The following is a 24,869-nucleotide window of genomic DNA, read 5'->3' as shown; positions in this document are numbered from 1 at the left end:
CCTAGCCGTGGTGGTATTCATAATGTATTTCCCGACAAACCATAAACGCCATGACTAGTATCCTTCCTCCAAATTTGCCCCTTCATAAAACGTACCACTCCAGACCCCATATCTTACGGATACTGCGACATACAGGCATATGATTTCAGCGCTGAGTCACACCAGGTTCCGCCAGTCTATATGATATTTTACTCTTTATTTCATAAATTCGTCTATTTAAGTCCGATCGAAGACTCCTGACGTTCGAGGCTTTTTCTGTAACTTTGATTGTCGTCTCTCCCCAAAGTCATCATCTGGCAGATTGTAGCTTTCTTGTCTCGACGTCGTGGGCACATTGAAAGTTCCAGCTGGTAGAACTTCGAACCCCGAGTTCACTTTACGCATTTGTCTATTGAGGTGGAGCTCGCCAGAAACAAAGCGCTCCGCCGTAGGATCACCAGATTGCTGCACCGGGTGGTAATCAGAGGATATAGCTCTGTGGCCTAAGAGCTGACCTCCCATAGAGCTTCCTAGGTGCGACTCCCCAGGCGGTGAAGCTTTTGGGGTGAGAAACGGATCTTCTCCTTCATGACTTGGCGAGTCGGTTAGCGGAACCTGTGTGTATTCAGACTTTGCAGTAGGAAATGGAAACGAATCACGTATGGGTCGGCCCGGTATCCTAGTAGCCACAACTGGATTTATAGGCCTTTGGACTCCGCTCCGAATTGGTGAGTACTTATTCTGACGGTCAGTTTGTACTCGTAACCCTCCTGATAGTGTAGCATCAGAATCGGATGACCCTCCGGACGAGTGCTCGTTGTCGGCTGCGGATGCCGAGTCGCCTTCGAGATCAACTTGACGAGATCCTCGTGGTCGATGGGTGTAAACTTTCTTCTTCGCTGGTGATGAATGCCCTTCGAGATGCGCTAGCGTCCCGTCATCGAAGTTCGTTCCTCCGTGGCTGCCATAACGAAGATGGGAGGACTTTCTGGGTTTATAGGAAGGATGACTAGCTCCATTATCGGCTTGTTCATAGGAATCATCGTCGAGCAGGTTCGTCGAAGCTACAGGGTCATTTCTGAGCGGCGATTTGCCCTGCCTGGACCTGTTGTCGGCCTTTTGTGCAACCTCTCGAGAGGGGCTATGACTCGTGCCAGAGCCATGCGTCGCAAATCTGTCAAGTCCAAGCTCACTCGGCACTGGTGTGTTGGTGTTCGAGATCCATATGCCATCAACCTGAATGCCGCTCTGTATAGCTCGGACTCCAAAGGGAATATCGTGGGCCTGTTGCGACTCGACAATCTGCCCACTACTCCTCAGCCCTTCGATGCGCGACCTCTTGTCTTCATCGACCAGCTCCTGTTTCCTAACCAGTCTGTTCTGCCATAAAAGCTTTACGTATCCGATGACGAAGACTGCGGCTATAGCACAACCCAGGACCTACTTTAATGAGCAGTTGCACCTACCAGCTTTTGCGAGACACTTACAAAGGTCATCTGCTCCCACAGCTCCCAACTAGTGAAAAACATTGTGTCGGTGCTCTCAAAGATACAAATTACTTGGGAATCAGATTGTGGTGGGCTTCCGCGGAGGTGAGGAGGCGTCGAAGAAGTGATGTAACAATCGTGGTCGGAACGGTGAATCAAGCAACCACTTTTCGTTGTCGCTTCAATCACCCAGAGCCCTGCTACAATCGGGCTGCTTCGATCGGTCGAAACCCAAATCGACGATGGGAATGTGTCTCGGAAGGCGCGACAGCCGCAGAGGTGTCAACACCAATATGCTCCTAGATGGCGGTTTGCCAATCTCTATTTGCTTCCCACGACAACAGCCTTACGTGATGATGTACAACCTCAGACCTGTCTTTTCTTGGATACCTACAGGTCCTACAAGTTAATTTGAACAGTAGCTCAGCCACCGGTACCAAATACCAAACGATGGACTTCACAGCACCGAAGGCCGCCCCAGCCCTAGAATAGAAGTATTGGTCAGGTTTCGTTGACCTCGGGTATTTGCTGGTGACACCTTGAAGGTCTATCAAATGTCAGCTACCTGCTGGTCTCCGCTTGAGGTAGGATAAGAGTGTTTCGAGGAACCAGATTTCGCAATGCTTCAAGGATAAGCAAGAATGAGCACCTTTGCTGCCTATGGAGGATATGGCGTCGAGTGAAAATACAAACTTTGGAGAGTCGCAGATTGGCAACAAGGACGATCCGAAGTGGTGGTCAAAATTCTGGGAGAGGTGTGGCTTCTATAGATCCATTTACCAAAGTACCGATACTGTACCAGGAAATAATTTCAGCACCCGTCTTTTCTGCGAGCTCCACCGTTGCGCATCCAAGTGCGAATTTTGCTGCCCCAGCTCTGGAATAACGTGCATTACCTTGCAATCACAAAAGCCATGCACGGCGGAAACCTGTGTAGCACACGTTGGACAACGCACGGGGCTTAAAATAGCTCCTGTCTAGGAGACTAGGAGTATTCGTCCGGACGCCTTCATGATCTCCTTAAAATAATGTAACTTTTATGGCTACATACCTAGGTACCCAGGCAATCTTATATCGACTGTCACACTCTGTAAAGACCTGTTGGACTCAAAACTCCAGGAGGTATCAACATGAGCTTGTGGAGAGCACGAGAGGCAGAGAAATTTGAAGACCCGGGTCCACGCACCGTCCAGAGGCGCGCAGCCGGTGTGTCAAAAGTCCAAAAAAGTCCCGCACACTATGCCCTTAGCTCTCAACGTTAACAGCCAGAGGCTGTACCTCACGGTGTTTTGCCCGCAAAGTCTATGCGATGAGGATACAGCCAAGATGCGCAAAGTCACCCTACCTGAATCGTTTTCAAGGAAGCCAGCTAGCGATGAGCGTAGAATGTGGCAAACGTTACTATACAAGTAGCACTAGCGGATGAGCGGAGAGAAGCACAGCAAGAGGCCATTATTTATCCTTCTACAGTACATTATCATTCGCCATTGTTATTATTATTCCGAGGCTTTTAAGAGGATGTCATGATTTCTCCCGACGATGACTGAGAAGGAGGTTGATTACCCCTCCATCAATCCCGTCTGCGGCAGGGTTGTTCTGCGAACTGCGTCATCACGAATGTGTACTTCTACAGTACCTACTGACTTACGGTACCTCGAGGGTACCTACCTTACCTAGGTACCTATAGGTAGACCAGATCGTACCCCGTACTCATGCTGCCGAAGTGGGGAAGAAAGGTACCTGCCAGAAATGCAGTTGTTACTGTTTCAACGCGTATCGACTAACAAATCCGAGAGTAAGATACCTGGGAAGGGTAGATACAGTAGAACACCTAGGTAGAGGTACAGTAGTACGAAATATGTCTCGGCTTGGCTCTTGCGCACCTGAGGGGTTCACTCGCCCCGACCCCCCGAACCAATTCCCACAACTCCCATAACGAAGGCCTCAACAATAGTCTTCATGCATCAAAGCAGATTGCAGCTTTACCTTTCTTTACACATGTCTAGCTTCCACGCCCGTCCGGCACAGCGAAATCCATTGGTAGGGCGAGTGGACTAAGTGGTCTACAGAATGTGAGAGTGAGGTACAGCAGTGGTGATCCCGTTAGTTTCTACCCGGCTTTCCCAAGCGACCATGCCGAGGCGGAAGAACTGGACGACTAAACGACATGACAATTGGTGATTGTTACAACTTTAAAAGTTCACTATCAACCACTCGACTGGGCGTTGTCAAGCACTCAGCAACAACCATCGGTAAAGCCTTTGTACTGTGGTCCTTGTGCGGCGCAAGCTAAAGCACCAATCCCTTCCTCACAATGCCGACCTGGAACCCGTTTAGAGATCGTAAAGAGATACACACTGGTCTACACCTGCCGGAAGAAAATGTTCGACCTCTGTCGCAGAATGGCACACGACCGGGCTTTGAAAAGGTCGACACGACCGGATCGAAGTCGTCTTCCGCGATGAGCATCAGCTCAAAGAAGAGCCAGGAGCCCGTAGAATACAAGATGAGCGGTACGTCCCCGCACTTTCCCCATCCGCCCTATCTTCTTGCTGATATTGTTATAATAGTTGTGAATGATAGCGGAGTGTATCTTCCAGAAAGTTGCCCCTAGCAAGATGTTGGGCACAACTAATTGTGCTGCAGCCGTCGCCTCCGGAAAAGAAAGGTTTCTGGCCACGGCGTCCTAATCCTATGGCGGGGTCGAATGAAAGCGAGACTGAGATCGAGCATTTCCCGATATCAAGAGAATCATTTGATTCCTACAGAAGATCTTTTGTGCGTGCCGCAAACTATCCGGTGCTTCCATCTAACACATGCGTAGGACATATCGGCTAGATCCCCAGTTGCTACATATGACAATGGAAGACAAAGTCTCGACTCGGCGAGGATACCAAGGTTGCCTCGGTCCGCCATGAACGAGCGCAGATTTGAGAGGCAACCTCCAACCGCAGAAGAAGGCTTTGAGGATGTTGGGCTCAACGACGATCAAGCCAAGCACGCAAAGAAAAAGGGGTTCTTTTCAAAATTTGCTGACTCGGATAACAACTCTTTGTCGCCCACTACATCGAGATTTCATCTTCCCGGAAGGAAGAGGGGGCAAAGTGGAACGGGGGAAGAATTAGGAAATATGCAACGACCTGGGACGTCAACTTCTTCAAAAGATAAGGAAATACCCGAGCAAGAGGCGACTTGAGATTCTCAACACATCTCCCCCCCATCCTCCCTTTGGATTACCTGACGCGCTATATGTTCGCCCTATTCAAATCGCCCAATCTTCTTTCGGTACAGCAGATGAGTTTCTGAAGTCATATAAACTAATTATAATGTACATACAATGATACCTTGAACCCCCACAGTCTCAAGTTCCATGTTGCAAAGTTCTTACTACAAAACAATCGGGGAGATTGTCGTTCCCTAGACAGAATAATGGCAGCCGCGAGCGCGTGCGAGAGGCATGGAGAGAAAGCTATGACCACAATACTCCAAAATCGCCATGCCGGCAAGTGGGGCTTATCGGCACGGCTAGCGTTTTGTCTCTAATCGTGGTCGCGAAATCTCAGAAAATTAAACAGACAGTTTTTGGAGCCAGGCGCAACCTCTCAACTCCTGTTTTTACGATTCACCGGTGAAGAGACTGCATCGCAAACATGGCGAAAACGAAACCTAATGACAAGAAAACACAGCGCCATGCAAAGTCGGCTCTGAATCGTGCTGCTGGCAGCCACTCAAAACAGTCTACTCGTACTCCAACAGAAAAACCCGAAGTCCTCCTTGGTCAAGCCACAGCTAGTCTCCAGCAGGGTGACATTGAACAGTCGGTACTTTTAGCGAAACGAGCTTTGGGTCTCCTCGATACTCAGTCTGCCCAGTCACTTCCAGCGTTCAACCTTCTAGGCGAAATCCACATCGAACTGGGTGAAATCGAAGCGGCCAGGCAGTATTTTCTGCAAGCGGTAGCCATTGACACCGACGGCACTGTTGATGAGGAGCTGGGAGGTGGCGCAGAGAAATTTCTGTGGCTGGCACAATTGAGTGAGGAGGGTGGAACTGACAGTTTGAGATGGTACGAAAAAGGCGCTTCGGCTTTACGAACACAAATACAAGCCTTGCAGGAGCGAAAAAAGTTAAATGAAGTTGGCGAGCTATTGCTAGAGGAAAAGAAGAAGAAGCTAGCGGTAGCATTGTGCGGAGTTGTTGAAGTATATATGACAGACTTGTCTTGGGAAGAAGACGCGGAACAGAAGTGCGAATCGTTAGTGACGGAAGCTACTTTGGTGGCTCCTGAGTTTCCCGAGCCATGGCAAACTTTGGCGAATGTTAGGATATCGCAATCAAGGCTTCAAGATGCGCAGGCGGCATTGAGGAGGAGTCTAGATTTGTGGAAACATCTGCCTCCCGAAAATTCGCAAATCCCCGATTTTCCCACAAGAGTCAGTCTAGCAAGGCTGCTGATGGAGTCGGATATGGATGTTGAAGCTATCGAGGTTTTGGAGCGACTGGTGGGTGAAGATGACAGTAGTGTCGAGGTATGGTATCTTGGGGGTTGGGGCCTCTACATATTGGGAGAAAAGCAGAGGAATGGTGAATTGACGGCCGAGACTAGTGATGGAGACAATTGGAGAGTCTCCTGGGTATCAAGTCGGCAGTGGCTGTCACACAGTCTCCGTTTGTTTGACCAGCAAGACTACGAGGACGAGAGGCTCGGTGAACATGCCAGGGAGCTTCTTGCAACACTAGAAGCTGCACTCGGTGGTGCGGTAGGGGGTGGCGAAGATGAGGATGGGGATGAATGGGAGGACGATGAAGACGAAAATGCTGATGAAGAAATGGCCGGGTCTTAGTTAAAAATACGTGATATCCTTCAGGTTGTTTAGGCCAAACTAGTTCCGTAATACGGATAAGAGGAAACACTTGACAATGTATGCTGAGACTCAGGTACCAGACGTTATATGCGGGGTATCGTCGCTGCTGTCTCTCTCCCCCTGTCCCAAAAATCTAGAATTTACATCAACTGTCGAGCCCCCCGATCACTGATACATTTTGGTATTCCAACGCCATTAATGCAACTCCAATGTTCTCAAATCAGCCACATGTCTATGCACACTTCATACCTTCATCTTTTCGACTCCCTCCATCACTGCCTTTCTCTCGTCTTCATCATCGTCTTCTTCTTCCTCGACCTTTCCAGCTAAGCCTCTCTCCCACAATTGCCGTCCAGTCAACAATACTACTGCTTCCTTTCCCCTATTTCGCTTCTTTTCCGCGGCAGCTTCATCCTCCTCGGCCTTCATTTTCTCTTCCTCCATCTCCCGCATGAATTGATCCCTCCACGGGCCGAATGTTTCAACTGTCACCGGTGTTCCATGGAATTTCTTGTTCTCCTCAGCCTCAATAGCGAGAAGTTTCTGTTCTTGAACATTCCTCGCAGCTTCCTGACGCTCTCCAATGATTTGTTCGGCATTCTCTTTCAAGGTGCTATGCAGCGTAAATATCATTTGCATGCCGATGTTTTCTTGGACTGCCTCTGTGAGCGATTCGAGTAACAGTTGTCGGTCTCCATTTACACTAAAGAATGAATGCGTGGGTGCGTTTGGGGGGGCGAGAATATCAAGCACAGGAGGCTCGTCTGGATAGGCATCTGGGTACTTTACTTGAAGGAGGATTGTTGGCGGCTCCGCGTCATCCCCGTCGTCGCTCGTGATATCCAGCAACACTGATATACGAAATTCATGTTCCGAGATATCTGGAAAGGTATGAGTTTGGAACTTTGGCGGGGTAGTGTGACACGAAACAGTGACGATTATACACCACGCCGGCTGCACTCACCTTGAATCTCGTCAGGGAAGATGCTATCCAGAACTTCTCGTTCCTCAGCTTGTTCCTCTCTCCCCATGATGCAGAATAAGTACTTTGCGACTCCAGGAACTTCGAGTGGTATTAACGGTGGGGTATTGTCGGCCCCTTGTCTAGCGCCGATCAAATTTTTGGGAGATAAGAAAATGCAGGCGACAATAATCGGACCAAAAAAGTTCGAACGGTTGTTTTCGAAGGACCACAGAACAACACACGATGCCTTCTGCGACGACGACGACGAAGAGCAAAACGGACGCTATGGCGGTCGCAAAAGGGAATACGTCGAAAAGGAAAGAGTATCCTGTGAGAGAAAAGAATACGAGTGCCAGAAATAGCAAGAAAGCCAGGACCACTAGAAGCGCGATCGATACAAACACTACCGAATCGACATCAAATAGCGATCGTTCGACAGCATTGAAAAAGCCCAATAAATCTACGGCGCCCAGCTCAAGCGAGGATTCTGACATCTCGGACTCGGATGGCGGTGTAGCTCTTGATTCTGAATCAGAAGACGCTGTTACGGAAGCGGATGGTCTGCATCCTGATAGATTGAAGGTAGTCATTACAAGCAGTAGGTTTGTTCAGAACCCATGCATTACGCACTCGTTAATGTAGGCAGATCAATCCTCGAAGGAAGCTCACGCCAAGCAAAAACAACTCGTGAAGGAGAGGAAAGCTGCGAAGCCTATGGCAGATGATCTGGCGAGGACCAAGAAGATTTGGGAGCGGTTGCGTAGAAAATCCCATGTTCCGAAAGATGAAAGGAAGACGTTGGTCGCGGAGCTCTTCGACATTATTACGGGGAGAATCAAGGAGTTCGTACTGAAGCATGACAGTGTCAGGGTCGTTCAGACCGCTATCAAATATGCCAATCCTGAGCAGAAGAAGATGATTGCGAAGGAGCTAGCGGGCACATATCGTCAGCTTGCAGAAAGCAAATACGCGAAATTCCTGATCGGAAAATTGTTGGTCCAGGGTGACGATGAGATCAGAGATTTGATCGTCCCAGAGTTTTATGGTCACGTACGACGGCTTATCAAGCATCCAGAGGCATCCTGGATCCTCGACGATATTTACCGTGGGGTTGCAACCAGGCAGCAAAAGGCTATCATTCTCCGAGAATGGTATGGTGCGGAGTTTGCTCTTTTTGAAAACGCCAAAGACGAGAAAGTTCCCACAGATCTCTCGGCTGTTCTGATAGCTGAACCAGGAAAACGTGGTCCTATCATGAAGTCACTGCTAGAATTGGTCAATCATTTAATCCAAAAGAAGTTCACTGCATTCACACTTCTACACGATGCAATGCTTCAATACTTCCTCAACGCCAAGCCTGGAACTGAGGAAGTGACAGACTTCATAGAACTCATCAAGGGCGACGAAGAGGGTGACTTGCTCAAGAACTTGGCTTTTACAAGATCTGGTTCCAGGGTGGTCTGTCTCGCGTTAGCTTACGGTGTTGCGAAAGACCGAAAGCAGATCTTAAAGACCTATAAAGATACCATGCACACCATGGCTGGCGATCCAAATGGGCATGTTATTATACTTGCCGCATACGAAGTCATTGACGATACGGTTTTGACTGCAAAATCAATATTTCCAGAGTTACTGTCTAAGGACGCTGCAAAGCAGGTAGAGAACACACTTGCTTTCGCAAATGATCCAAATGCCCGCATCACGTTGCTTTACCTCTTCCAGGGGAGAACAAAATCCTTGTTTCCTTCGAGCCACGCCTCGGATCTGGAGATCTTGGCAGAAATCGATGTTGCTCGAGCAACAACTAGCAAAAAGGACCCGGAGATTAGACGGACGGAACTTGCGAAGGCTCTGTCGCCGTATCTGCTCAGGTCTATTGAAACTGCAGCATCGGATTTGGTTTTGACGACGTTCGGGTGTCAGTTTGTTACCGAAGTCCTTTTTGGGGCGGACGGTGATAAGAGCGGCGCACTAGAAGCAATTGCACGAACCGCCAGTGGGGATCCTTCCATTACATCCGCTACTCTGGCCAACGATGCTGCAGAGGGAGATTCTCCAGTCCTACATGTTGCCAACACACCCTTTGGCGGCAAGATGCTTAAAGCTCTTGTCGCTGGTGGTCGATTTGATGCGAAGACCAAAACCATCGTAGCTACCGATCCAGCGCTTGACTTCGCAGATATACTTTACCCACAAATCAAGGATCATATTGTTGAGTGGGCTACAGGGTCAAGCTCATTCGTTCCGCTGGCTCTTCTTGAATCCGATAGTTTTACACAAGCTTCTGAAGTAAAAGAAAGCCTCAAAGCAAAAGAGAAAATGTTACAGGCTGCTGCCACAGAGGAAACCACAGATCAGAGACTGAGGAGGGAAGCTGCAGAAAAGGAGACTGATGGGAAGGCTGCGGCAAAGAAAGCTAAATTTATAAAGGTGAAGGTGGTTGGCAACAAGGGAGCTGCTCTCCTCCTAGAGATGTTGTGATTATCTTGGTTGTCCGTAATGATACCCTCTCTACTGTGTTCCCTTAGTTTATCACACATATCTCGACACACTACGTCCTGCTAGGCATGCTCCCATCATATACTATATTGTATTACTTTGGGTCTCTTTGTGTCAAACAGCTTCTTGGCTCGGCTCCAGTATTTCTTCACATAAACTCGACTAGTCGTCAACAACGGTGTTTTGTAAGAGACCAGCGGTGCGTTGTGTTTATGGTATGGCGTAGTTGCACTCAAACTTCAACAGTATACTTTTGGGGGAGTTTTGGACTGCAAAGGCCATAAAGTGGTGCAGTTTATGTATCAACATCCAATCCATTGGACACCTAAACATCTCGGGGTTTTGTGGCTGTTTAGGGAGTGTGCATAAGTTAAGCACTAACAGCTTCTCGAACAATTAGGAATGCGACACTATCGTCAGAATTCTACAAAGCGTGTTAGTCCACTCTCTGGCCGATCAAATCGGGGTGACTTTATTTGGAGGGATCTCTTTATTTATTCACATGCCAGGGTTACTCGCGTTAGGCATAATGGATTTCTTTGCGACGTTTTATATCAACACAGAATAACGCTCGCTTGCCACTAGGCAGATACAAATTGCAGCCAACCCAGCTAGGTAGCCACGTTGGTAGTAATGCAGGCACAGTCCTCCTTGCTGAGATTTTGTTCGTTTGACAGGCCTTTATTCTATAATACTGTGTGATCAGCCCTGTAGCGCTAGGACTTGGAGGCAAGGCGGATCCACCGACTTTAGAACCCATGCACTAGTTACTGTTTATAGTTGTGTATAGTCTAGTGTCTGGCATTATGGTATTTATGTCTCTACAGCATCACTACTAGCTTATTCCTCCTGCCTCCATATAAGCTGTTTAGGTGGTATGGCCCAGTCCTGATAAGTTCTCGGATTCTATAAATTGTTTCTCCGCACTTTACTTCGAAGTTACTGAACATTTGGTTAAACATACAAGTAGTTAGCCAGGTTCGCTGCGCAAGATAACCTAAATATCATTCATCATTCTTCAAGGTTGTTGCAATTAAACTCATCCACTGGGTATTATGTGATCTACTTGTTGGATGAATCTGCCGCACCTTGTACCCAATGAAGTGTAGCACATGCCTTCCAGTAAAGTGTCAATGTCATGAAATAATCAACATTTTAAGCGAATGATAATAACGTTATTTATTGTTACCGGACGTTTCTCTAATAAGATACAAGTACAGCCCGAGACCCTCTAATTTGAGACACCTCTAGACAACCATTTTATCCTCCTCTGATATCAAGTGATAGTGTCATACAGTGACAAGTGCTGTACAGAAGCTCAAAGATAACTGTCTAAATCTTACAATAACAGAGTACTCAATTTAAGTGCTGCTGTCTGGGGATGTGCAGAGAAGTGCCTGACCAAGCTAAAGAGAAATTATGTCAGCTTGATTCGAATGAGGGTGTTAAGTAGTAGAATAACATACAATTGGCAAAATGCAGCACATGTTGATTTTTCCAATACTAGCACAGATGTCGTTGAAGTCTGGCACACTCGTTGGGATAGTTGGGGCTAGCGATTGTGAGCAACTCCCAATATTTGATTGTGATTCTAGTTTCAGGGGCAATACTTACGAACTTGACAGTTTAAATCCGCAACGCCGAGAACGTTGACGTCACAACAGAGTGGGTTTGTTGCTGCTGAGGAGCAAAGCCCCAGTTGTCGGTTTTGTACGAGCGCGGAGTTTGCTGGGGAGGCAATGGCCGTAGAGAGGAAAGTAACAAGAGTTAGAATTTGGAACTGCATGTTGGCGGTTGGTTTGAGATGATCAAGTATATGATTGGATTGATTTATGAAAGGCGTAGATTGAAGATGTGTAGAAGATGTGTTGAAGATGTGATTGATGGTTGTGATGATGTGCTTTCCTGGGAAACGGAGCTTGCTTTATACCTTTTCTTACTACTCCTTGACTTCACCAACTCGTATCAACTTCTTCTAATTACGTCGGTATCACCACCGTTGCTCTCTGGTTACAGGCAATCAAATTTGTCGATCTTGGTACCTTGCTCATAACAGGCACATAACAGCAAGGAACTAGATACAAGTTTCCAGCTCAATACTCCCCCTTTCGTCATCTCTCAAGGTCATTATTCTCATATATCCGGATTTCATTCTCGCTTCAGTTGTTCCGCTGTTCGCCGTTTGGTTTTTGATATTGATCAACACGCCCTGTACGCAAGTACCTCTTACTCCCTGCTACAAATTTCTTGGAATTATGCCCTAAACAGATATTTTCAATTGGGCTTTTGAAATGCACGGATAGGTCAAATTAGCTAGCCAATGAGTTTGAGCCAATGCAGCTAGATTCAGCTATTCCAGGATCGAGCATAATAGGGGAGAGCAGATCATCGTCATGAGTATGCCTAGGGTGTGGAAGCCGGGGAGACGTGGCGGAGCTCGATCTCAAAGGAAAAGTGACAGCTAAAGAGGCTCCATTAACAATGAAAGACGTTTACAGCATCCTTACTTGTCTTAAAACAAGAGTTTTGGTGTTGGGATTAACCAGCCACAGACTGATCGACGCTCTCATAGGGGCGCTTGGTTGAGAGGTTTCATGCGTTTGACACACCGAAAACCGTCGCTAATAATACAGTGTATAGATGGAGTGCCAACAGAGGTAAAGATAACTGTACCAAGAGTTCTTGGGCTATTTCAATGATCTCAATCTCTATCAATGGCTTGCAGGTTAAAAGAACTGAAGACAACAAGAACACGGAGCTTCGAGCCTTGATGATTCCCAACTCCCCTCGCCTGCTTCTAGTTTATTCCTGGTGGCAAGAACATCTCTACTTCCAGAGAAAAGCCACAACATCAGACACGACCCCAACGGCGATCTGCATCATATTTCACGTTGTAATTATGGTAAGAACTTTGATAGGATGAGAAACAACTGCAGGAAACCAGGAGAACAAGGGGTCTGTAAGCGAGGCTCGCTTGTAACGATACAGGGGCCCCCTTTTCGGCAGATCTTGTTTTTTGGCACAGGGATTTGTGGATATGACATATGAAGTAGCAACCCGAGCGCTTGCCCTGACTTGATCGTCTAAGATTAGGCTATATTTCGTTATAAAATCGCCGTTATGCATGTGCGGAACCGGGATCATGGCTCCGAAAAAGCCATTCGTTGCTATCCAATCCAGCGACCTACAATGCTGCTTGGTATTGGTCTGCTCAGAGCTGTATCGCCACAACAGACAATGCTCTGAGGGGGCTCTAAGCGACAGATGTGTTCTCGAAGCGACGAAGGTAATTTGACGTAGCTTTAAGCGAGCGCAGCCAGGAACGACGTTTGGAGATATTTACACCGCCCGATTGGATGGACTCCCTTCTACTTCTGGTTCTTGTCAGATCTTTCTGAGTCCCTTAATTAGGCACAACAAGAGCAGACCCCACGTGGGACAATTTCAATCAGCTTATGCAATGAAATACGTTGTCGCTGGGGACATTTATAATTCGTCACGGAAGAAGTGCTTACTTTGCAATAGACCGCATCACAAATACAACAGCAATATCCTTATGGGTTTTTTAAAATTACGAACAGAAGGAAATTTACTTACGTGTATTCAAAATGTGGACTCCCCCCGAAGCAGTGGAGTACAACGTGTTCCCCGGATCAGTAACTTAGAGATTACCGTGCTCTACATTCAATTCAATTCAACAGTTTGATATTCAACAGTTTGATATCCGGCATCAATTACAGTCCACCGAGGGAATTATAACCTTATATTACCTGCCCGCTTCTACGCAAACGGAAACATGCTAAGAAGCTCAATCTCGAGATAGCGGGAGTATGTGTGTTGGTTTGATGATATTAGGACCCTTTGTGCAATCCCAACCCCCAAGAACTATTCCAGGACTCACCATGAGATTAGGCCACGAGAACGTGATTCGCCCGATGTCAACGTATGTCTAAACAGCAATTTTCTGGTTTATAAGATCCCGTTCCAATCGTAGTATCGACATTCTTACTTCAATTCGCCAAAGGATTTTCTGAGAGGTATTATCTAGAAAGGCCTGATTTTACTCGCTTCATCATTTGTTAATGAGCAAACCATACTCAAATTGCTGTCGAGTCATCGAGCATTTCTCATCTGTAGCCGTTCTGAAGACAATAATGTAATTTGAATACGTTCACCTGTAGCACAATCGCCTCTTCACGTTTGGCATGTGAGGCAACTAGAATGTTTGAAATTTATAATGGGCTCTGCTAAATCCTAATCGCATTTTTTGATAATTCTTAATCGTTACATGACTTTCTACTACTCTGTCTCTCTCGGAACTACCTTAACAGGGAATACTTACCTCTTTTTATTTTTGTTATCTAGTTTTTATTACTATGTCGTAAAGGTTACCGTTTTCATTAAAAGTAAGACGTCTTTTATCTTATTACCTTATAGTAAGTAGTAAGCTTTACTACTTTTCTTACCTTACTAATATCGACATAGTGTCCTAACTCTCTCGTTAGAATGCTTTTAAAGTAACGAAGACAAACATCGCTACTTATTCTAGGTTTTTAATATCTCTAGGCTAAGTATTTATTCTATATTGTAGTTTGTTAAGTAACGTTTAAGAATTATTAAAATCATGATTGAGATTTAGCGGACCCCTTTATAATTTAATCCGAAAAATATTGTTTCAACCAGAACCGCGCATGGACTTCTATCATTAAGTCATGTGTCCCAATCAGTCAAGAAACAATATTAGCTAGACCTTTTAGTTATGTCTCTAAGATGTTCTATTCGAGACGCAAGCCTAAATGTCTTGAACTTTTATCTGGGCTATCGTTCTTTGTTTTCATGTTGGTAATAGCAACAAAAAAGCTTGGAGCTTACTGTCTTAGACTCCGCTCGTGAAGACTGCTGATTCACGTTTAACATGCGGCAAGAAGCACTCAAACAACATGCTGTGCTCTTTGCTCCCAAATCGGCTGGTATTTGTTACCGTTCATGGTTGGTAACTATTCTGCTATCTAAAAGAGCAGGATTCGCGGGTATATTAGCTAATATACAACCACGCATCCCATACACATTTAGAGGACTTATTAAGCCAAAATACATGTGCTGTTATGAAACTATTGAACCTAATGACAGCAAGTCTACACGGTAACAAGCCTCCATCAATTATTGTTCGAGGAAGGAAGCCGCTTGGGGGGCACAAAATAAGTCATCTCCATGTTGGTACACTCATCCCGAGATTTGTAAACAAGCCTGTGACAACAACTCCATTCATTGCTTCGAATCTCAGGATTAGTAGCTTTTGTTGATTTATTGTTAGCTCCAGAATATTGCTAGCATTGGTTTGTTCGCGACTTGGCATTTTTCACATCCGATAACAACATGCTGAAGAGGGCGTTACAATGGCGCGTATCGTCATATTCGTAAAAGAAAAGCCAAAAAGTATTGTGTCACGCGTTCTCTTTTGTCTCTGACCGAATGACCGACGTTGTCCTAAAACCAGACGACCAAGCACTCCCCCAAAGCAATTACCAGACACGTATAGATACAAGTATTTAACATGACAGTAAACGTGATGTAGGATCTTATTCAATTAAGTGGAAGCGATCTAGTTCGGGGCGCATTATAATAATGACAAACTTCTACATTTGCACATCAAAATTATTCGTCTCAGTTTGTCTTGTATCCCTCAAATACCACCTATATTTATTCCGATATACCAGCCACCAGCCACCAGTCACACACACTCAAGTATCTATAACCAAAGCTAAAGATGTCGAGTAGTGTATTGCAGTGTTTCTTGGGTGCTTTGCAGGCTTCTCTCTCTGTTCTTCTAACCATGAGTTACGGAGTGGTTGCTTCCCGATTTCGTCTCTTGCGAGAATCGTCATCAAGGGACATCAATCAGCTCTGTGTTGGCGTGTTTCTCCCCGCGTTGCTCATCACAAACGTTGGCACCGAGTTATCGTCCGATTCGGTAGGAGGTGTAATTCCAGTTCTAGGTATGCCTGTAAAAGCTGTTGCGATACATTGAGCAGTGAGCAAAGACTAAATACTCGTAGCCTGGGCCATTGTGTATACCCTTTCCTCCATGACAGTGGGATACTTCCTACGAAGAGCATTTAAGTTCCCTGCCTGGACTACACCGGCAATATGTTTCAACAATACCACGGCCCTGCCGCTGCTTCTCACCAAGTCTCTCCAAACTTCGGGTATCCTTGAGAGTCTGACCACTGGGGTGGATGATACAAGCTCAGACGCAGTCACTCGAGCAACGTCGTACTTTCTCTTTGCCTCGATAGTGAGCAATACGTTCACCTTCGCGGTTGGACCGAAACTTCTCGACGACGAGGAGAGTCCAGAAGACAATGACGATGACAACAGGAACGTGGAACAAGAGATCGACGACCAGACTGAGGATTGTGACAATGAACATACAGACCCGCGCAATTGGATGGGACGAACAGCGGAGGAAGAGGAAGATGTTGAGACCGAGAGGACAACATTACTTCCTGACGAGATCGCCCACCATAGTCACAATCTTATCAATGGCATCTCCCAAAGATGTCATAAGCATTACTCTAGATTGCCCTTCTGGCTTCAAAATGGTCTTTCGGTCATAAAGAGCTTCCTCACGGCACCTCTCATTGGAGCTGCAATCGGTGCCGTACTCGGCTTGACCCCGATACTTAAGCGGGCATTTTTCGACTCCCCGAGTCATGGTGGGATATTCAAGGCATGGTTGACGTCGTCTCTCGAAGACGTTGGTGATCTCTTTGCGGCTCTGGAGCTTGTTGCTGTTGGTGCAAAACTCAGCACGTGCCTCGTGAAAATGAAGCAAGGCGAATCGAGCGGCCAGATGAGGCCGAGCTTTGCCCTGACAATCTTTTTTATTAGATTCATCATGTGGCCTATGTGAGTGATAACCCATGAGCCTCTGACATGATTTGTGATGGGGCGCAAACTAATAATTCTGTACAAAGTGTTAGCATTGGAACTGTCTACACGATCGCGTCGAACACCAGGTGGCTGGGTCATGATCCAATGCTATGGTTTGTGTTGATGCTCCTACCTACCGGCCCTCCCGCAACAAAGCTTACAGCTTTGGCTGATGTTAGTGGAACGGAGGAGGAGGAGAAGATGGCGATTGCGAAATTCATCGCAATGTCGTATGCCATTTCGCCTGTGATCTGCCTGGCCGTCGTGGGCTCATTGAAAGCTTCGACCGCCTTGAAATCGCAACTCATGGTTTGATTGTTGCGTTGAAAACACTGCCTGTGGCTGTAGAGTTGCAATGTTCCAGGTTAACGGAAAATGATGATGATGTCGTGGAGGAAATACTGCCTGGTAGCAATGATGCCGTGACTATAGAGTCCCGAGGTCTTTGGTATCGCAAACATAGACGTAAGAAAGTGTGCATCGCACTATTGTAGGCCTAGGCCTGGCTGAGGGGAAGAATGGAAGAGTCCTGTTGTGCCTTCCTCGTTGACCACCTGCAATCCCCATAAATCCTGATCATGATGTAATGCACAATGGGCGGCTTGGCAGAGGAGCTACTTAGCTCATAACCTTAGCCCACAACATCTGCTACCCCATATTACAGATGGAGCTCCTTCCTTTCTTTTTGAACTTTGCCTGACATCCATCCCTCCCTCCCTCCATCAATCAATCAAATCAATTCACAAATCTTTCGTTGACTCGACGCGCACACCCAATCCACCATGCCTCTCTTCAGACCAGTCTTCAAGCCCAGCATGGCTCTTAGGAGCTTCGGTCGAGGACCACTTCGCCAGCCAGAAGCAATCCGCGCCATCTCATCAACTCCAGCCCTTTCCGCTCAAGGCTATGGAGACCCCGACGGGAACCCAGATGCCTCCAATCCACAAGAACAACCTGGATCCAGCGACGCGAAGCAGAACGCCGAACACCCAGGCCCCGAGCCACCTTCCGTAGGACAGAATACCGGTGCTGGCCCGACCAAGGCAGGGAATTCGAAGCAGACTCCCGAGGACGCCTCGGCGCAATCTGGAGGGTCGAGGAGCAAAGAGGCAAAAGAGACCGGCAGTAGCCCCACGGGTGGCGAGGTGAAGAACGGAGGTAAGAACTCTGGCGATGATGGGAGCAGTTCCAAAATCCGGAACGAAATGGCTCAGGAGAAGACACGTAAGGACGAAGCTGAGATTAAAAAGCATAACAGAGAATTCGAAATTAGACACGATAGAGCTAGGGACCGAATGTAGTAAAGATAGAGACAGATAGGTAAAGGTATATAGATAGATGTCTAATAAAAAATAAAAACTAATTTCTATATTTCTAGATAAAATTTTAAGTTTATAGAAGTTAGTAGTTATTATAAATTATAAAAGAAATCTTAATCTTTTCTTTAAATTATAAAAGTAATAGTTTAATACTATTCTAAATAAATTATTATAATATATATAGTTTTTACTAAAATTATTTAAATAATAGTATAATATACTATAAGTATAGTATTTTAATAATATTTAGAAAACTAGATTTTATTATTATTATTTTAGTATTTACTTATAATTTTAAATTATATACTTATCTTCTTTTAAAGTATATAACTAATTTACTATTAAAGGTAAATAGTATTATATTTTTATTATTTACTTTAAATAATAATAAAATAACTAATTAAACTTACTAATTATAAATCTATTATTAAAAATAGTATATTACTATTAATTATATTTATTTTTAAGTTTAAAGTAAAAGTAAGTCTAGTATTAAAATTATTATATTACTTAATTAAAAGTAAGCTTAGTATTAAAAGTATTATTATTAATTTTATATATAATATATAGTAATAAATACTTATATTATTCTCTTTCTATACTTAATTAGGTTAAGGCTTAGTAGTACTATAGTTTAAAATAAGTCTACGTATTTCTATTATTTCTATTTATTAGAGATAAGAATAATAATATAGTAAGCCTTAGTAATTTAACTAGCATATAGGTATATATAGCGCTATTTAATCTAATAGGCTACTTTATATAGTATAGATATTAGTACTTATACTATAGGCTAGTTAGATATCTAAAGATATTAGTAGTTATACTATAGGTTAATTAAATCCCTTAAGATATCGGTAATTATACTATAGGTTAATATTTTAGCTTTAAAGCTTACTAATAACTTATTCTAAAGTTTATATATAGTTAGAAATTCTCTCTATAGTTTTAAGTTCTTTAAGTAAAATATATACTTTTTATATATTATTAAGTTATCTAGTCTTTATTACACTTTATTCTAAATTTTACCTTCTATAATTATACTATTTAATTAAATTAGTAAGTTATATAGTATAGTAATAAGACTATAGTTTATAAATTTTTATAAGAAAATTAAATTAAAATTTTATATAATAAAGACTATATAACTTAATAATATATAATAAAGTATATATTTTACTTAAAGAACTTTAAAACTAAGAGAAGAACTATTCTCTTATATAAATAATAATCTTAGTTATTTATAAGCTTTAAAGCTAAACTAATTAATCTATAAGATAACTACTAATATATTATTTATAACTATTAATCTATTAAATATTTATAAATATCTTATATTATAATAATTCGGTTCTCTACCTAATAGTAGACTAAAGTATTATAAGGTTAGTATATAGTAAGTAGTAGTATAAAGTATTACTTATAGATTTAGAGATCTATTTATTATAATAAGAGTAAGTTAAATAAATAATATACTATTACTATAGTAAGTTAAGTATAAAGCTTCTATTTAAGAAAATTATAATTATTATATAGAACTACCTTCTCTTAAGTATAATAAGTTCTCTAGTTAAACTTATTAAACTCTTACTTAGTTTAATAGGTTTACTAGGTAAACCTATTAAACTTTTATTATTACGTAATAGTACCCTAAACCGAGGCCTATCCGCTAACCTAAATATAGCTAGTATTAACTAAATAAAACTACTAGATAGTAGTTCTAGGTATTACGAGTAGCGTCGGCCTTAGCGTTGTAATACTCCTAAGACTAAAAGTCCTAAGATTAGATAAGGTTATAGAAATCGAGCGATTCCTAGAACTTATTACGAGTAGCGTCGGTCTCGGCGTCGTAATACTTCTAGGACTAAAGGTCCTAGGATTAGGCGAGGTTACGGGAATTAAGTAGTTCCCGGGACTGCCGTCTAATAGGTTAATTTAGTTAAAGTTAATAATATTTATATTAGCGGATAGGCCTTAGTTTAGAGTACTGTCACGTAATAATAGAAGTTCGATAAGTTCGCTAGTAAACCTATTAAACTTAAGGAAAGAAAGTTCTATATAATAATTATAATTTCCTTAGATAGGAGCTTTATACTTAACTTATTATAGTAATAGTATATTATCTATTTAACTTACTCTTATTATAATAAATAGATCTCTAAATCTATAAGTAATAATCTTACGCCTACTTCTTAATATACTAACCTTATAATAACTCTAGTCTACCCCGGGTAGAACTAAATCGTTATACTTTAAGTACTTATTCTTAGTAAGTACTAGATTATTAATAATAGCTTTAAACGTTACTAGTCTAGCCGGAAGTGTCGTAGAAACCCTAGTACCTCTACTACTACTAGTCCCTACTATAATCGAGGTAAAGAAAGGCCTGCGAATCTCTCCGCTAGATAAGTATAATAGAACTCTAGCTAACCTAGAGTAGTTTATTATAAAGGCTTAGCTCTATATAGGTTTTTACGGAGATAAGTTTAGAAATAATATAGATAAGGTTTTATTTCTAATCTCGTACTTCGAGAGAAGGGCCTATAACTAGATCGAGCCTTATATTAGCGATTACTAGGAAAATAAGACCTAAACGGGCTTAGTATCTATAGTTTACTTCTAGTTCGTTAAAGATTATTTTAAATTAATAAAAGACTTTATAGCTAGTATAAGAAAGGCCTTTAAGGATATCGATATTAAGAAAAAGTCGGAGCTAGCCTTACTTAAGCTTACCTAGACTAGGTTAGCTATCCGCTATAATATTAACTTCTAGTAAACCTTAGCTAGGTTAGGACTAGGTAATAAAGCCCTAAGAATATTATTCTATAAAGAATTAAAGGAATTTATAAAGAATAAATTATCGTGTATAGATTCTCTTAAGACTCTTTATAAGCTAAGTAAAGCCGCTATTAAGATTAATAACTAAGTATATAAGCGCTATATTAAAAAGAAAGAGGTCTATTCTTACTATATACGTCTATTAAAGAACTACTATAGTAATCTAATAGAACTTAATACAATTACTAGAAGGGAACTTAGCGCTTTAGAAAAGAATAGAAAGAAACTTTCTAATAAAGAGAGAATACGTCGAAGAGAGAAGAGACTCTACTTTAAGTATAGAAAAGAAGATTATATAGCTAGCTTCTATTATAAAGGAAAGCTATAGAAAGGCTAGAAAAAATAGTTTAGCCCTACTAGATAACTAGTAGTAATAGATAGAGCTACTCTACTAAAAGGTAATTAGGGTAAGTAAGAGGCTACTAAATTAAGTTCGGCGGTCTAGGTAAGATCCGAAATACCTCTAGTAAAAAAGGAATACTAGATTAAAGACTCCTTATACTAGATAGACTTAGAACCCGATAGCCTCTCGGCCTACTAACTCGAGAAAGTAGTCCTAAAACCTAGAGAATACTAGTACTTTTAGGGGATAATAGAAGAAGGAAATATCTAGAAAACTAAGGATAGCTAGAAGTTTACTACTAACTAATAGATATAGAGAGAGAAACCTATAATTAATATACGTTATAAAGTATCTTTTATAGATATAAAAAGGGTAGTATTCTAATAAGAATATACCTAGAAAATAACTATCGAACTACTTAGACTAATTAGGTAGTTACTCTACTTAAATAATATTCTTAAGCTAGAAGATATATAAGAGATTATTAGTAGATCTCTAGGAAAATATATTTAGAAATAGGTCTCCTTTATTAAAGAATAAACCGACGAGTTTACCTAATAGAAGGCCTCGATTCTAGATACGTATACTCTATACCTTAGTATACTCTATTATTTATAAGAATAGGTAACGTAATACTATATATAGACTAACCTACTCCGAGATATAGAGGTTACCGAGATATTATTAGACTCTTATAAGCTCTATACTACTAGAGAATAGAGATAAATTATAGTCGAAATAAAGATTAGAGGAAAACTAATTAAAGTTATAATTAACTTAGAAGCTAATAGAAACTATATCTTACCTTATATAGTAAAGAAGTTAAATATTCTTATAACTAATATTTAACTATACTCTCTAAAACTTATAGATAGGTTAGATTATATTAATAGATAAGTTAATAAAGTAACTATCTCGTCTAAATTATTCTTACTAGATAGATATAAAGCTAATATCTAGTTTAATATTACCGAAATCGGACATTATAAGGCTATATTAGAAATAGCCTAGATCCGAGAGTATAACCCCGAAATAGACTAGTATATAAATACTATAAACTATAGAAGATACGCCTATAAGGGTATATAGGTTTAACTATAAGGCCGGAGAGAGGTTTATACTACCTCCTCTAAAGTGTCTAGATACCTCGAAGAAATAGAGGGTTCTCTATAGGATACTAGTAAGGGTATAGAAAAATAAATATCTATATAGTATAGAAGATTTAAGAAGTTATTCGAAAACCTAGAAGACTTTTAAGCCTTACCTAAATACTAACTATAGAATTATAAGATTAATCTAAAAGAAGAAAGATAACCGCCTTCTAAGAAATTAAGATAATACTAGTTCGACGTCTCTAAGACATTAAAGAAATACGTCAATATAGTACTTAAGAAAGAATAGATTAGGCTATCTAAATCGCTAGCTACTTTAAATATATTAGTAGTAGTAAAGATAAGTAATAATAAAGAGAGACCTTATAAAGACTTTTAAAGGCTAAACGATATTACTATTAAGAACTAATACCCTTTACTAAATATATAGTATCTATAGAATAGACTAGCTAAAGTAAAAATATTTACGAAACTCGACTAGAGAAATACCTTTAACCTTATTAGAATTAAGGAAGAATATAAGTAGATAACTATATTTATTATACTCTCTAGCTAATATAAATATACTATTATACTATTTAAGTTAACTAACGCCTCTATAACTTACTAGAGATAGAATAATAATATTCTACGAGACTATCTTAATAAGTTTATTATCTACTACCTCGATAATATTCTTATTTATTTAGAGAATAAGAATAAATATAAGAAGTATATCTACTTAGTTCTAGAAGCCTTAGCTAAAGTAGACTTAAGACTAAAGCTAGAGAAATATAAATTCGGTACTTAGAAAACTAAGTTTCTAGAATTTATTATTAAACTAGAAAAAATAAATATTAACCTAGAGAAGGTCTAATAAATAAAGGACTAGCTAGAGTTAGAAAACGTTAAAGACGTCTAGTTATTTCTTAGTTTTAGAAACTTTTACTAATAATTTATAGAGGGTTATTCGAAAATTACGGGACTACTTACTAATCTTACCTAGAAAGACGTATCTTTTCTTATAGAAGAAAAAGAGAGAGTAGCTATATAAGAGTTAAAGGACTAGTTCGCTAAAGAACTAGTTATTAGAAGTTTTAGTATTAATAAACTAAGTATAGTCGAGACCGATACCTTAAATACTACTATAGGTACTATTTACCTATAACTAGACGAGAATAGAAAGATATACCCTATTATATATTACTCTAAGAAATACTCGCTAGCTAAATAGAACTATAATATCTATAAGAAGAAACTTATAGCTATAGTTAAAGTACTAAGATATTAGAAGATTTATCTTTAAGGAGCTAAATTCTCTATTATTATCTTTATAGATTATAAGAACCTATAAATATTCTTAATAATAAAGAAATTAGATAATTAATAAATAGTATAATAGGCTAAAGAACTCGCCTATTTCGATATTATAATTAAATACGTAAAAAGAATAGATAATCTCTAGACTAACGCTTTAAGCTATTAACTAGAATATAAAGAAGATAAGATCTATAAAAAGTAAGCTATCTTTAAAGAAGACTAGAATAGAAATCTTATCTCTAACTCTAAGGTAATTACTACCCTTACTAAAATCCAAGGTCTATAGTATAATAATATTATAGCCGCCTAGAATAAAGAACTAGTAGTTTCTAAGGAAAACTCGCTATATAAGGATAGAAAACTTAAGGTACTAAGCTTATATACTTTAGAGTTTATCTAGAAATTCTATAAAGCCCTAGAATATAGTTATTAAGAAATTAGAAGAACCCTCTAGAGAATTTAGTAGTAATATTACGTTAATAGACTATAAACTTTAGTTAAGAAAGTAGTAACTAAATATAACGTCTATATTCGAAATAAGTCTATATACTATATACCTTATAGACTTATAGGATAAATACTAATCCTAAAGAAACTATAGAAAATAATATTATAAGACTTTATTATTAAACTTCTACTATTAAGAGATCTAATAATAGAAGTTAAGTACGACGCGATTCTAGTTATAATAGAAAGACTTACTAAGTATATAATCCTTATACTATATAAGGAGTTAAGTACTACTAAGAAACTAGTATACGCTTTTATCTAATATATAGTTATAGACTATAGTACTCTAGAAGAAATAGTCTTAGACTAAGATAAGCTATTTATATCTAAATTCTAGACGGCCGTAGCCGCCTATATAGAAATAAAGCGAAAGCTATTAATATTATTCTATCTATAAATAAATAGAGGTAATAAAAGAATAAACTAAGTAGTTAAAGTATACTTAAGGTATTACGTAAACTATAAGTAAGATAATTAGATCGCCTTATTACTAATAGTCTAGTTCTCGTATAATAGTATAGCTATAGAAATAATATAAGTATCGCTATTTAAAGCTAACTTCGGTTATAAGAAAATAGCGTTCTAAGAACCTTATAACGCGGCTATTAATAGTTAGATAGAAAGGATTCTTATTAATAACCTTTTCTCTCTTTATAAATAACTTATTGAAGAACTTAAGTTTATCTTAGAACGAAACGTATTCTACTATAATAAGAAACGT

At 40.9% G+C, this 24,869-nt stretch overlaps 7 protein-coding genes across 7 annotated transcripts; 4 read left to right on the top strand and 3 right to left on the bottom strand.

Annotated features, from left to right (window-relative positions):
- Positions 1–216: 216 nt before the first annotated feature.
- Positions 217–1,508, bottom strand: GLAREA_07630 (uncharacterized protein; the record flags this gene model as incomplete). Its single annotated transcript, XM_008082317.1, has 2 exons — positions 217–1,419; positions 1,467–1,508. The coding sequence occupies 2 exons, from the start codon at positions 1,506–1,508 to the stop codon at positions 217–219; spliced, it is 1,245 nt and encodes a 414-aa protein (XP_008080508.1).
- A 2,272-nt stretch (positions 1,509–3,780) lies between these two features.
- Positions 3,781–4,662, top strand: GLAREA_07629 (uncharacterized protein; the record flags this gene model as incomplete). The annotated part of the gene is made up of 4 exons (XM_008082316.1): positions 3,781–3,979; positions 4,037–4,053; positions 4,113–4,244; positions 4,291–4,662. 4 exons carry the CDS (start codon positions 3,781–3,783, stop codon positions 4,660–4,662), a joined length of 720 nt encoding a protein of 239 aa, XP_008080507.1.
- A 454-nt stretch (positions 4,663–5,116) lies between these two features.
- On the top strand, positions 5,117–6,310 carry GLAREA_07628 (TPR-like protein; the record flags this gene model as incomplete). Its single annotated transcript, XM_008082315.1, has 1 exon — positions 5,117–6,310. One exon carries the CDS (start codon positions 5,117–5,119, stop codon positions 6,308–6,310), a length of 1,194 nt encoding a protein of 397 aa, XP_008080506.1.
- A 264-nt stretch (positions 6,311–6,574) lies between these two features.
- GLAREA_07627 (UBC-like protein) lies at positions 6,575–7,362 on the bottom strand (the record flags this gene model as incomplete). Its single annotated transcript, XM_008082314.1, has 2 exons — positions 6,575–7,212; positions 7,296–7,362. The coding sequence occupies 2 exons, from the start codon at positions 7,360–7,362 to the stop codon at positions 6,575–6,577; spliced, it is 705 nt and encodes a 234-aa protein (XP_008080505.1).
- Positions 7,363–7,538: 176 nt separating this feature from the next.
- GLAREA_07626 (ARM repeat-containing protein) lies at positions 7,539–9,776 on the top strand (the record flags this gene model as incomplete). The annotated part of the gene is made up of 2 exons (XM_008082313.1): positions 7,539–7,893; positions 7,942–9,776. 2 exons carry the CDS (start codon positions 7,539–7,541, stop codon positions 9,774–9,776), a joined length of 2,190 nt encoding a protein of 729 aa, XP_008080504.1.
- Positions 9,777–11,155: 1,379 nt separating this feature from the next.
- GLAREA_07625 (Hydrophobin II, HfbII) lies at positions 11,156–11,580 on the bottom strand (the record flags this gene model as incomplete). The annotated part of the gene is made up of 3 exons (XM_008082312.1): positions 11,156–11,200; positions 11,261–11,346; positions 11,409–11,580. The coding sequence occupies 3 exons, from the start codon at positions 11,578–11,580 to the stop codon at positions 11,156–11,158; spliced, it is 303 nt and encodes a 100-aa protein (XP_008080503.1).
- A 3,981-nt stretch (positions 11,581–15,561) lies between these two features.
- Positions 15,562–17,042, top strand: GLAREA_07624 (uncharacterized protein; the record flags this gene model as incomplete). The annotated part of the gene is made up of 3 exons (XM_008082311.1): positions 15,562–15,790; positions 15,851–16,703; positions 16,772–17,042. The coding sequence occupies 3 exons, from the start codon at positions 15,562–15,564 to the stop codon at positions 17,040–17,042; spliced, it is 1,353 nt and encodes a 450-aa protein (XP_008080502.1).
- Between the last annotated feature and the right edge of the window lie 7,827 nt (positions 17,043–24,869).

This window comes from Glarea lozoyensis (assembly GCF_000409485.1).
Source record: "Glarea lozoyensis ATCC 20868 chromosome Unknown GLAREA16, whole genome shotgun sequence".
Lineage (NCBI taxonomy): Eukaryota > Fungi > Ascomycota > Leotiomycetes > Helotiales > Helotiaceae > Glarea > Glarea lozoyensis.
Note: the sequence above shows the minus strand (reverse complement) of the source record. Positions and strands in the feature narration are given on the sequence as shown.